We start from the raw sequence: 12,386 nt of genomic DNA, 5'->3' as shown, positions 1-12,386 counted from the left end.
AAAGCTCCTTTGGTAACTTTGGTGAGCTGACTGACTTTCATCCTGCAGGGAAAGAAAGGGATAGGTTTTCTCCATCGTGTCCCCATTCCTGCCAGCTCGGAGGTAAGAGAGACTTCAGTCCAGCTCCTCTACATGCAGACAAGGTGAACGTCCATGAGGATGTGTATTTGCTCCCATCCTGCACATGTCCAGCCCACCATCACCAAAGCAAATAAATTTCTCTCCTGATCTCTTAGTCACAGGACCATGTGGTCGTCTCAGATGCCCCTAGCTCTGCTGCCTTTAATGGGGTCCATGATTTCAAGCCATCAGTGGAAGCCACCATAAGAACTCTACCAATTTTGATGGAGGTTTTTAACAATGGACGATGTGGTTCATACTGCAGTTCCCAGTCTGTTGTTCGAAGCTTGTGGGAAAACACCAGATGAGCCTGTCCTGCAGCAGTGGTGGGCTTTGCTAGATCCCCAGGTCTGGTTTCCAGGGGTGGTTTTGATGGTTGAGTTGGACTTCTCTGTAGTAGATGCTCAAGAGAGTACAAAGGATAAGACAGGTTAGGAGGTGCCTTAAACACTTCAGGAACAGTTTGAACAGGGTGGCAAGAAAGTCTTCACTTCATGAACCGAAGGAACTGAGGGACCTGGGGGGTTCAGCCTGGAGAACAGGAGCTTAGAGGGAGACCTTCTGATCTGAAAGGAGCTTGGAGCCAGGGGGGGTCGGGCTCTGCTCCCCAGGAACAAGCGCCAGGAGCAGAGGAAACGGCCTCAAGTTGTGCCAGGGGAGGTTGAGGTTGGATATTGAGAAAAATTTTTTCATGGAAAGGGCTGTGGGGCATTGGAACAGGCTGCCCAGGGCAGTGGTGGAGTCACCATCCCTGGAGGGGTTTTGAAGATGTGTAGATGAGGTTCTTAGACACAGAGTTTAGTGACAGTGTGAGGTTAACAGTTGGACTTGATCTCGAGGGTCTTTTCCAACCAAAATGATTCTGTGGTTCTAACCCTTGGAAACTGGTAGGGACAGTGCCAGAGGGGAAAAGGGAAGAAGGAAGAGCTGCTGGTGGGATAGGGAAGGCTAACAGGATGCAAACATACAGCATCATATGCTGGGGCACAGACTGGGTTTTGTGACTTTTTCTATCTCTCTCAGGTCACTCTTTAGCTGACTGGCACTATCCTTTACTATGGTTGTTCCCCAAGACATGCATGCAATAAAGCAATGGTTTATAAATCATTGACTTCTGAATCATTGAATCATACAATTATGGAACACTTTTGGTTGGAAGGGACCTTCAAAGCTCATTCAGTGCCACCCCTGCCATGAGCAGGGACATCTTCACCAGCTCAGGTTGTTCAAGTTCACAAAGGACACAAAGGCCTTCAGATATTCCCAGGCAGATGTGCTGTAGAGACATCCAATCTGGTTGCAAAAGGAGCAGACATTCATCTGCTACTACAACACAAAAGTATTTAAACCTTAAGTTTTATGCCAACATGTAATGATATAAACTGGGACTATCTCATTTTAACCAGTTACACTTAGCAAGCCAGCTCCTGGGCAGCAGGAGACAGCAGAACGTGGCTCTGTCCCACACGGGGTGTTACCTAAGCCTGGCCGCTCGAAGAGCTTATCTCAGTTTTGAGCTCTGGCATGAACATCTCCCCAGTCACTGCTCCCAACCCAGATCAAGCTCATGTTCTTCCACCAAGACACACTGACACCTCCCAGCACGTTTCAGAGTAGGTTTTTATTAGTCCAGGCACATGCGTACATTTTCTTTTCTTTTCTTTCTTTTCTTTTCTTTTCTTTTCTTTTCTTTTCTTTTCTTTTCTTTTCTTTTCTTTTCTTTTCTTTTCTTTTCTTTTCTTTTCTTTTCTTTTCTTTTCTTTTCTTTTCTTTTCTTTTCTTCTTTTCTTTTCTTTTCTTTTCTTTTCTTTTCTTTTCTTTTCTTTTTTTTCTTTTCTTTTCTTTTCTTTTCTTTTCTTTTCTTTTCTTTTCTTTTCTCTTTTCTTTTCTTTTCTTTTCTTCTTTTTTTTTCTTTTCTTTCTTTTTTCCTTTCCTTTCCTTTCCTTTCCTTTCCTTTCCTTTCCTTTCCTTTCCTTTCCTTTCCTTTCCTTTCCTTTCCTTCCCTTCCCTTCCCTTCCCTTCCCTTCCCTTCCCTTCCCTTCCCTTTCCTTTCTTTCCTTTCCTTTCCTTTTCTCTTTCCTTTTCTCTTTCCTTTTCCCTTTCTCTTTCCCTTTCTCTTTCCCTTTCTCTTTCCCTTTCTTTCCATTTTCCTTTCCTTTCCTTTTTCCTTTCTTTTTTTCCTTTTTTCCTTTTCTTTTCCCTTTTCTTTTTCCTTTTCTTCTTTTTTCCTTTCCCTTTTCTTTTCCTTTTCCTTTTCCTTTCCCTTTCCCTTTCCTTTCCCTTTCCCTTTCTCTTTCATTTTCTCTCATTTTCTTCTTTTCTTTTTAACTCCATGTCCTACATGTTTTTGAACCTGAAAGGGAAGGGCTTCTTGGTTTTACAGGTTTGGATTTGTTCCTCTGGATTTAGGGCCGTATCTCTTAACAAAAACAAAATGCTGGAGTCCAATCTGTCAAATTAAAGCAAAGATTTACCAAAGGAAAATATGCTTGCAAAGTAAATATAAATTAATTTAATTGGTTCCTATTATCACTTCTATTGGAGCCTGCAAGCATAATCTGGTGCTGAAGTAATTAATTGGGTGTGAAGCAGCTACTGTGCCAAAACTCACTTGTAGGGAATGAAACTCACAGACTTCTTGGCCTGACTGTTACCTGCAGCGTCTTGGCTTTGTTGTTCTGCAAATCACAGCACTGAGCTGTGCAATCAAATGCTCAGATAAATGCCTCACTTTGTGTTTTCATGACGGGGTGGTTACGACTACAGGCGTTTTCCCACCCGGGTCAGGTCGAGATTGGTTTCGGAGGGGAAGTCAGAGGACAGGTTTAGCTCTGCTGGGATTGCAGGCACTTATTTTTGTGGTTTTCTGTAGCTTAATATAGCCTCAGCTTTAATGGCTCTGTTTTTTCCCCTCCTTGCTCTGGCCTTGCAACAAAGGATCTTTGTCTGGTGGTTTGCAGAAGGGATGGGGAGTGATGGCACAGGTTTGTTCCCAGCAGCAGTACCAATGTGAGAGTCACCACTCACAGTCTTTCATTCCATTTTGCTGGCATGGTCATTCACACAAGCTGGGAATTAGCTCAGGCTGGATCAAAAGTAACTCAGGATCAAGTAATGCAGAGATTTTGGGATCCTGACATGTCCTGAGATGATGCTCAGCTGCTATGACTGGAGACATGGCTCTTCCTGATGCTTCTTAAGAAGAGTCCCCTTTATTTTTGCAGTTATGTTCCCGAACCCTGCTCTTCCCTGAGTAAAGATAAAGCTGAGCTTGGGAATTCAGCCCACACTTAAGCATTTGTTTTTTCTCTGCTGGGTTCAAAGCAAGCAGGACTGTAACTGCTAAACACCCCCAGGAAAGTGGGTATGAGGTGGGAATGGTGCTTGCAGAGAGTTGTTGGATGGACATCACAGGGTCCAGCCTGCCCTTTAGGTGCAGGAGCAAAAATAATCTCCAAGCACTTTGAGGTTGTTCAGTCTGGAGAAGAGAAGGCTTGTGGTCAGAGTGCACTGATGAAACCCCTGGAAAATCAGATGTAATGATTCCTCCTTCTGTCTCCCATAAGCTGAACCACTGCAGGTCCCACAAATCTCCTATGAGGACAGGCTGAGAGTTGGGGGGTTCAGCCTGGAGAAGAGAAGCTCCAGGGAGATTTATTGCAGCCTTTCTGTACTTAAAAGGGGCCCATAAGAAGATGGGAACAGACTTTTGAGCAAGGCCTGTTGTCACAGGACAAGGGGTGATGGTTTTAAACTAAAAGAGGGGAAATTCAGGCCAGACATGAGGAAGAAATGTTTTCCCATGAGGGTGGTGAAACACTGACCCAGGTTGCCCAGAGAGGTGGTGGATGAACCATCCCTGGAGACATCCCAGGCCAGGCTGGACGGGGCTCTGAGCAACCTGGGCTGGTGAAGATGCCCCTGTTCATTGAAGGAGGGTTGGACTGGATGGTTTTTAAGGTCCCTACCACCCCAAGCTTTCCTATGATTCTATTCTTCTGACACTCTCCTTATGCACCTCCTGCCTATGGGGTCTTGCAGGCAGCTTGCCACCATGTGGCTTTCAGAGGCTGCTTGGAGGCACACACAAAGATCTTAGAGGAAGAAGACAACACTAAAACCACAAGGACTTCGGGGTGGCCACTGCCCACCCAAAGCTCTGACTAAGACTAGAAATGGGCTTTGGTGCGGACAAGCCTTTACATACTGGGAAAACAGTTCTGCTCTCTGGAGTCTACAGTGAAAACAGTAAAGACAAAAGAAGTGCTGCTATTATCGGAGCTGAGGAAAATGCTGATAAAAACCTTCAGACAAATGAAAAAAAAGGTTTTCTGAGCTAGAGCCCAACACTAGTAGGAACAGCCTGATCACTATTTTCCAATCTTTCCCCTCCAGGGAAAGCAGAGACTTGCCCTTATCTTATGCCCTTTTAAAGTAGCATCAGTGTTCTGGTTTTTATTAAAAGGTTTGATTTGTTTAAAATTGTGCAGTTTTTGGTTCGTGAAACTTATTTCTTTCCACCTCTTCCTCTCTCGCTTTGTATAAATATTTATATATGCATTTAACCAAAAACTTATTCTTAAATACAGATTCCAGCAAGAGCCAAGATCTTCTTCAAGGTGTCTGGAGATTTTCACTCAATTCTCAGCCCTGCCAACGTGTCTTTTGTGCATCCTTGAGTCCTTCCCTCAGTTTTCTGTATCCACAGATTTGGTTAATGCAATCCCACATCACTGGTGGGACCAAGTATTTCTTGCTTGCCATCTACATGGATCCTTCTGAATGTTGGATGCTCAGGACCAAGGCAGCCCTGTGGAAACCAGGGTCCTGTCTTATTTTGGGGAGAAAGTCCCAGGACACAGAGAAGGGAGCCAGAACCAAGCTCACCCAGGATGGTTGAGATGCGCCCCGATGCAAATACACCCCAGACATATGGTCTGGTCCCCAGCCAAAGCCCTCAGACCCTGGGGGGCAAGGGGGGTATTTTCCAAAGGCAGAGCTTCCCTGTAAAGCCCCAGTGGACACCAGGGAAGGAAAAACACCCAAATCACCCCAGTAGCCTTGCAGTGAACCGCTGGGGCTGGGAATGATCACAGCTCGGCTGGGGAACCTCATAAATCATGTGGAAGTGCAGAGTTATGAGTTTCCTCACACAAATACCCTTAATTGCAGTGTGCTCTGATTGCTGGTGCGAGGCCACGTAAAAAAAGACCAGCGAGCCTGGGGGAGGGGGTGTTGGATGGGGTGATGAAATTTTGGGGGGATGTAGATGGAGTAACAACCCCCCATGAGTTGCAGGGCTGGAGCACAAATCAGATGAGCATCATTCCCTGCCAGCTCTGCCCTGGAGTTAGCAACCTCATCGCGAAAATCCTTACCCCCTGCAAATGGTCTGAATGTGTTCAATTTTGCTCCTTTTGGGGCCGGCACTTCCCAGCGAAGCAAAAGTCAGCTCAGACTGGGAGGAAAGGCAGGTTGTGAGTCGGGCATCAATGGGAGCTCCATCTGCGAAGGGCGGTTACTCAATGGTGCAAATGCTCCAGGGCTATGTCTTTGTAGTAAAGCGATCTTTGTGATCACTCCACGCTCGAGCCGAGTGACTCAGAGTAAAAATAATTAAATATGTTAATAATTATCAGGGGCCCCTTTGATTAAAACAAATAAAGCTTGCGGTGTGTAAGCGAGGAGGAATGAGTAGGTTTGCAGGGCTCGGCTCGCAATCAGGACCCAACAGCAAAAGCAGACACGGTGCCTGAGTTGAGCATCTGAGTAACGTGGTGGAAAGCTCGAACACGACCCAAGGCGATGCCAAGGGTGGTCAGGTCCCTGCATGGCAGTTGCCCCCATCCTTGATCCCAACACACTGCCTCGAGGTCAATGATGAAACAATGGGTTGGAAGCACCACATCGCCACATCTCAGCCCACCCAAGCAGGAGATCCAGCAGGTTTGGGTATCTGATGTGGGAATCAGCATCACGCACACCACTGAGGGAAGGAAGGGGGCAATATTGGGAGCTGAAGAAAATGAGAAATATAATTAATTACACCTTGAAGGGCGTTCATTCAGGAGCCCTGGGCATCCAATGGATGCGGGGTGGGTGGCAGGGCCCCAGGGTATCCTTGTCCTGCTGCGTTCCCATCCCAGTCCACCCCATCCCTGTCTGTCCCTATCCCAGAGCATCTTCATCCCTGTCTGTCCCTATCCCAGAACATCCCCACCCTGGTCCATCTCCATCCCCATGCATTCCCACCCCCAGGCTCTAGGTCCCAGCCCTTCCTCCTGCACCCACAGCACTGAAGACCCCCAGTGATGTCCCTCTGGCAGCACCAGACCACCCGCTGTCTTCCCCTTCGCAGCCTTAGACCCCCCAGTGTCCCTGCTGTCCCTTGTGCTCCCCCTTCAGCTCTGCCCCATTCCCTGCCCCTCAGCCCTCGCCCCCTCTCCAGACCTTTCTGCCTTTGCTCTTGGGCCCCCTCCGGATCCCCAGCCTGGATGGGGGCTGTGCCGCGGGGATGCTGACACCATGCCGGCACGTCTTGCCTTGCAGCTTGTCTCCATGCAGCCAGAGCCCGACGCTGCTGTGGTTCAGTTGGGCTCCTGATGTGCTGAGAGGAAAGCCAGGCTCCTGGCTTGACTGCTTCAGTGTGGTGCTTGTAGTGTGAACCCGTATCAGTAAAGCACTTTTCTGTGCTAACCCTTGTTAAAATCACAGAATCATAGAAAAGCTTGGGTTGGAAGGGACATTAAAAATCATCTAGTCCAAGGCTCCTACAAGGAGCAGGGACATCAACTAGATCAGGTTGCTCAGAGCCCCGTCCAGCCTGGCCTGGGATGCCTCCAGGATGGTTCATCTACCAGCTCTCTGAGCAACTCGGGACAGGCTCTCACCACCCCCAGGAGCAACAATTTCTTCCTCACATCTAGTCTAAATCTACTCTCTTTTAATTTCAAAACATTAGCTTGTGTTCTATCACAACAGGCCCTGCTCAAAAGTCTGTCCCCATCTTTTTTCTTAGGCTTCTTTTCAGTCTGGAAAGGCCGCACTAAGGTCTCCCTGGAGCTTCTGTTCTCCAGCTGAACACCCCAGCTCTCTCAGCCTGTCCTCCCAGCAGAGCTGTTCTAGCCTCGCATCATTCCTGTGGCTCCTCTGGCCCCTCTCCAGCAGGTCCATGTGTGTCCTGTGCTGAGGACCCAGAGTTGGACCAGCACTGCAGGGGGGTCTCACCAGAGCGGAGCAGAGGGGCAGAATCCCCTCCCTGCACCTGCTGCTCACGCTGCTGGGGATGCAGCCCAGGACACGGGTGGATTTCTGGGCTGCAAGCGCACTTTGCCGGCTCATGGCCAATCTTGCACCCCCAGCACCCCCAAGTCCTTCTCCTGGGGGTGCTCTCCATCCCTCCATCCCCAGCCTGGATTGATACCGGGAGTTGCCCTGACCCAGGTGCAGGACCTTACACTTCAACTTGTTGAACCTCATGAGGTTCACATGAACCCACCTCTCCAGCTTGTCCAGATCCCTCTGGATGGCATCTCGTCACTCAGCCATGTCACCTGTGTCACTCAGCTTGGGGTCATCCGCAAACTTGCTGTGTGTGCACTCGATCCCAGTGTCTGTCATTGATTAAGATGTCAAACAGTACTGGTTCCAGTGCAGACCCATGGGGGACACTGGTCCTGTTTGAGGTGGGATATGGTAGACGCTGTGCAGAGCTTGGAAGGCATTTGTAAAAGCATTTCGGAAGAAGTGGGCATGCCCAAACAAGTGTCCCCTCTGCTCCTTGCTCTACATGGGTCACTTTTTCCCTCTCTCTTTGGAGCCAAAGGCAGCATCTGCACCCACTGGGCTTTCTGGTCAGCCTTATGGCCAAGGGAGAAGATGGTGCCAGCGTGGTGCTTACCTAGGAGAGCATGGAACTCCTCTTCTGTCCTGGAATGTGGCTGGGGCACTCACAACAGAGTCTGAAGAAGCCTTTCAATGGCTGTTTTGATCTCTCAAGTGCACAGGCGATAAGAATCAGAGCCTGACGCGTTGTGGGGGCATTTATAGACCTAGCAAAACGCACTTGTAGAGCAGGAAGGTGAGTTCACACCATATCACGCTCAGGATCAGCAATGCTCTAGGGAATAAATACCAAAACCTACTGACGGGGTGTGTTTCCCATATGAGCGCTTACACAGCACCATACTGTACCCATGCATGTTACACCACATGCACATTATGGTCACGCTGACTGCCAGGAGCTGAAGAAGATCCATCTGACTCAGCTTCACCATATTATTTGAAGGCAAACTGTAGGTTGGGTGAAGCTGCAGCCATTGAATGAGAAAAATACATTGTCCCAGGGAGGAAATGTTCTTTTGTTTCCCAAAGCATTTTTATTCCCAGGATGGAGCTCATGTGAAACTCAGGACTCAGGTTGTCCTCTCTGCATGGGGTTGGGTATCACAGTGTGTGAGCAGATGCAGATTTTTCACTGAAATATACCACCTCTTGGGTAATCTGTCAGCACACAATGAGATGACTCAACCACTGGCAAAGAAGCAGCAAAAAAACCCCAAATCCAGTTCAAACTGATTGGGAACTTGAGGGAGATTCAGAGAATCATAGAATAATTTGTGTTGTAAGAGGCTTTAAAGATCATTGAGTTCCAACCCCCTGCCATAACCCAGGACACCTGCCACTAGATCAGGTTGCTCAAAGCCCCTTCCAACCTGGCCTGGGATGTCTCCATGGATGGGGCATCCACAGCTTCTCTAGGCAGCCTGTTCCAGTGCCTCACCACCCTCATGGTCAAGAATTTCTTCCTTACATCTAATCTAAATCTCCCCTCTTTCAGTTTAAAAGCAGCTTCCCTCCCTGGAAACCAGCCAGAGCACCTGACAGCACTGGACACTATCTCCAAACAGGACGTACCTCTCAGATCTTTTCTTCCCACTCCTGGAGATGGGGCACTGGGAGGGAGGGCGGCCAGCACCGACACCCTCTGCCATGTGGTCTGTGTCTGTTATTTTGGATTCTGCCACCCAGCTAGTAAAACAAGAAATGTCCTTATAGTGCTTTCCAGGAGCGGGAACATAAAATGTGTTTGCCAATAGTTTATTTTTTTAAAGCCCTATTTAAGAAAAGGAGAGGAAAGGGACCCCTGCAAGGGGCACACTTGCTAACAGGAGAGCACAACATGCTTGATTGCTCTTTCTTGTCCCAGAGAACCTCATTGACTCCCCGGGAAGGTAAAATAATAGGGGTTAGGTGATGTAGCTATACAGCATATAAAGCAGCAGCTGCTTAAAACATGGTTGAAGTTATGCAGCTGAGGAGTAAAGGTATTTTGGGAAGATACCTGGCCAGCATGCAGCCAGCTATGATCTGATATCCAGGGTAACTGCGCCATCTCATGGTCCCCAGAGCCAAGGAGTTCAGAAGTGGGAGCTGGATGCATGATGTGACTTGTGTTTGCTGAAAAGCATCTTCACAGCCTCCTCTGAGAAAAGCTGCAGCAGTTTTATTCACTGTGGTGAAGTCACCTCCTTCAGAAAGGCCAGGTAGGGGTTTGCTCCATGGATTACTGCCCTACTTTGACAGTAGTCCAAATAGGCTCCAAATGAATCATAGGATCATTTTGCTTGGAAAAGACCCTCAAGATCATCAAGTTAAACCATTAACCCACCCCTGGCACTAAATCATGTCCCTGAGAATCTCATCTCTGCATCTGTCCAACCCTCCAGGGATGGTGACTCCAGCACTGCCATGGGCAGCCTGTTCCAATGCCCGACAGCCCTTTTGGGGAAGAAATTGTTCCCCACATCCAACCTCAACCTCCCCTGGCACAACTTGAGGCCGTTTCCTCTGCTCCTGGCGCTTGTTCCTGGGGAGCAGAGCCCGACCCCCCCTGGCTCCAAGCTCCTTTCAGGCAGTTCAGAGATCAGAAGGTCTCCCCTCAGCTCCTGTTCTCCAGCTGAACCCCCCAGGTCCCTCAGCCGCTCCCATCACACTTGTGCTCCAGCCCCTCACCAGCTCCGTTCCCTTCTCTCAACTCACTCCAGCACCTCAAGGCCTTTCCTGGCGTGAGGGGCCCAAAATTGCCCCCAGGATTCAAGGTTTGGCCTCCCCAGGTCCCAGCACAGGGACGGTCACTGCCCTGGGCCTGCTGGCCACACCAGTGCTGGTACCAGCCAGGATGCTGGTGGCCTTTTGGCCACCTGGGCACATGCTGGCTCATCTTCAGCTGCTGTAAACAACATCCCCAGGTCCTTTTCCTCCAGGCTGCTTTCCCGTTGTTCTTCTCTGAGTCCGCAGCATTGCATGAGGTCACATCGTTCCTTCATCCAGTCCTGTTTTAAGAGACCCATTCCCTCTGGCTCCTGCTGCTTACCTGCAGATTCAAGGTTGCAGCCCAGTAGATCCCATCCTGGAGAAGGGCTATCCCAGATTATCATGCACTGCTTCCCTTTCCTTTGATCCACTCCAAGTAATCTCTGCTGTTTGGCACCCCAGGCAGCCCTTCTTTTAGCCTCCTGTTCTCACCCTTCTCACACTTGCAGCTGATTGTTGGCCATGTCTCTTACAAGCTGTCACTTGGGTATTCACGCCTGGATTTCCCTGGTTTTACCTCCATAAGAGGTTGGGGAGGGGAGTTTTCACTGACTTAAGTCCAGCACAAGATAGTCACCTCCTGTAGTGAAAAGGGAGAGCAGGGTATTATTTAAGAAAGTCCACCCCAAGCTGACGATCTAACATAGACCTACAACCACCCCCTAGAAATGCCTCACTTTTTCCCATAGACCACAGTGAGGGTCAAACTATGTTTACTTTGAGCCCTTAGATGGCTAAAGATGACCTGAATCCTAACGTATACATATCCTATCTGCATCCTACTGTCCTCAGTGATGAGCACGTCCACCTTTTTCCTCTTACCTCCATCCTCATGCTGCTTCTGCAACCAAGTGTGCAGCCAAGTCCTTCAGTTTGACTCCATCCTAATCACAAAAGGAGAGATTGTCTGAAAATCTCACAGGTTTCTTCCCCTCATATCTGACAATCAGCCCTGTCCAGCACTCCTGCCATCTCCTCCTCATCCGTGTTCAGCCAGACAGATTGCATTTCCATGGGTGACTTCTCTTCACCTCATTGATCCAGAATCAGTCCTTGTCTGCATTGAGATAACGATAAAGATCACCATTGATTTATGACAATGTCACACACACTATGTGTACTGAGTGCTGGTGAGGCTGCACCTGGAATATGATGTGATGTGATGTGATGTTACAGCTGCCTAGGGGTGAAGGCCACTCTTACAGAAACAGGATTCAGCTTAGGGAAAAGGGTTTTACCTGCTCTATTTGGAAATGCTGTTGCAGGAATCACCAGGTAAGAAATTCTCCATATCAGGCCAATATACTAAAGGAGGTGCGTTACTTGCGGTTTGGAAATCTCATCTCTGTTTTGACCCAAAATGTGATCACTTGTGTATCAACACAACCAGAAGAAAATACTTACAAAGTATAGAAGTAGCTGTCCCTCAGTGTGAACAGTTTACAAGACAAAGGAGCAATGAGTTGGGGAAACAACTGAAATACAGCCAAGGAAACGTATTTCAAGTCATTTGAGAAGCTGTTTGTAAACTTCACTCAAAATCTTTTCTGCGGTCTTGCCTTCAGCATCCACCCTGGATATGATCTCCCACTTTGAATTCAGTGCATCTTACTGTAAAGAAGAATTAGGGAAAGTTTTAAAGCAGAAAGGAGTGACTGATTGCTCAACTTCTGCCTTGACTTCAGGCTTCAGCAAAGCAGCAAGATGAAAGGTGTCCTCAGCCCTGATGTCCAATAAAACCCATTCATTCAAATAAAACCCATTCTGCTCCTTCCACATCTCTTCCCCTGCCAATTTTAGGATTAAGCTCCCACATGTACTTCATAAGAGGAAAGGGACAGAACTGAACAACCCCGTAAAAAAGCTGAAATGTTGTGACCTATGAGGCTTGTCTTACCAGAACATCTTCTAGAGCAGGCACTTAAGTATCTCAGTTGTCTTTATGCCAGCAAACTGAGCATTGCCAAGGCCCATTCCCTGGCCAGATGAGAAGCAAGAGTCCATAGCTTTATCATTGATCTCTGTTGCTTTCCAGAACACGTTGGTCATGTCCATCCTAATCACTGGGAAGGCTATTTGACCTGTGCTGATCAGGACCATTTGGGACTGCTTGGTCTTGGCTAAAACTGTTTCAGGGACCATGCTAAAAGTTGAGCTGTATGGCCAGCTGA

The 12,386-nt window shown here is 48.2% G+C and overlaps 1 protein-coding gene across 1 annotated transcript in view; it reads right to left on the bottom strand.

Annotated features, from left to right (window-relative positions):
* Positions 1-11,049, bottom strand: part of LOC308037141 (uncharacterized protein) — a gene marked incomplete at its 5' end in the record, with an annotated part of 180,928 nt that extends 169,879 nt beyond the window's left edge. The window contains 2 exons of the mRNA XM_080338679.1: positions 1,766-2,406; positions 11,038-11,049. Of these exons, the coding sequence (XP_080194805.1) occupies positions 1,766-2,406; positions 11,038-11,049 (653 nt within the window). The remainder of the gene's footprint in view (positions 1-1,765; positions 2,407-11,037) is intronic.
* Between the last annotated feature and the right edge of the window lie 1,337 nt (positions 11,050-12,386).

The sequence above is a fragment of the Nesoenas mayeri genome, assembly GCF_963082525.1.
Source record: "Nesoenas mayeri genome assembly, chromosome: 1".
Taxonomy (NCBI): Eukaryota; Metazoa; Chordata; class Aves; order Columbiformes; family Columbidae; genus Nesoenas; species Nesoenas mayeri.
The sequence above is the reverse complement of the archived record's forward strand: the minus strand, read 5'-3'. Positions and strand labels throughout refer to the sequence as shown.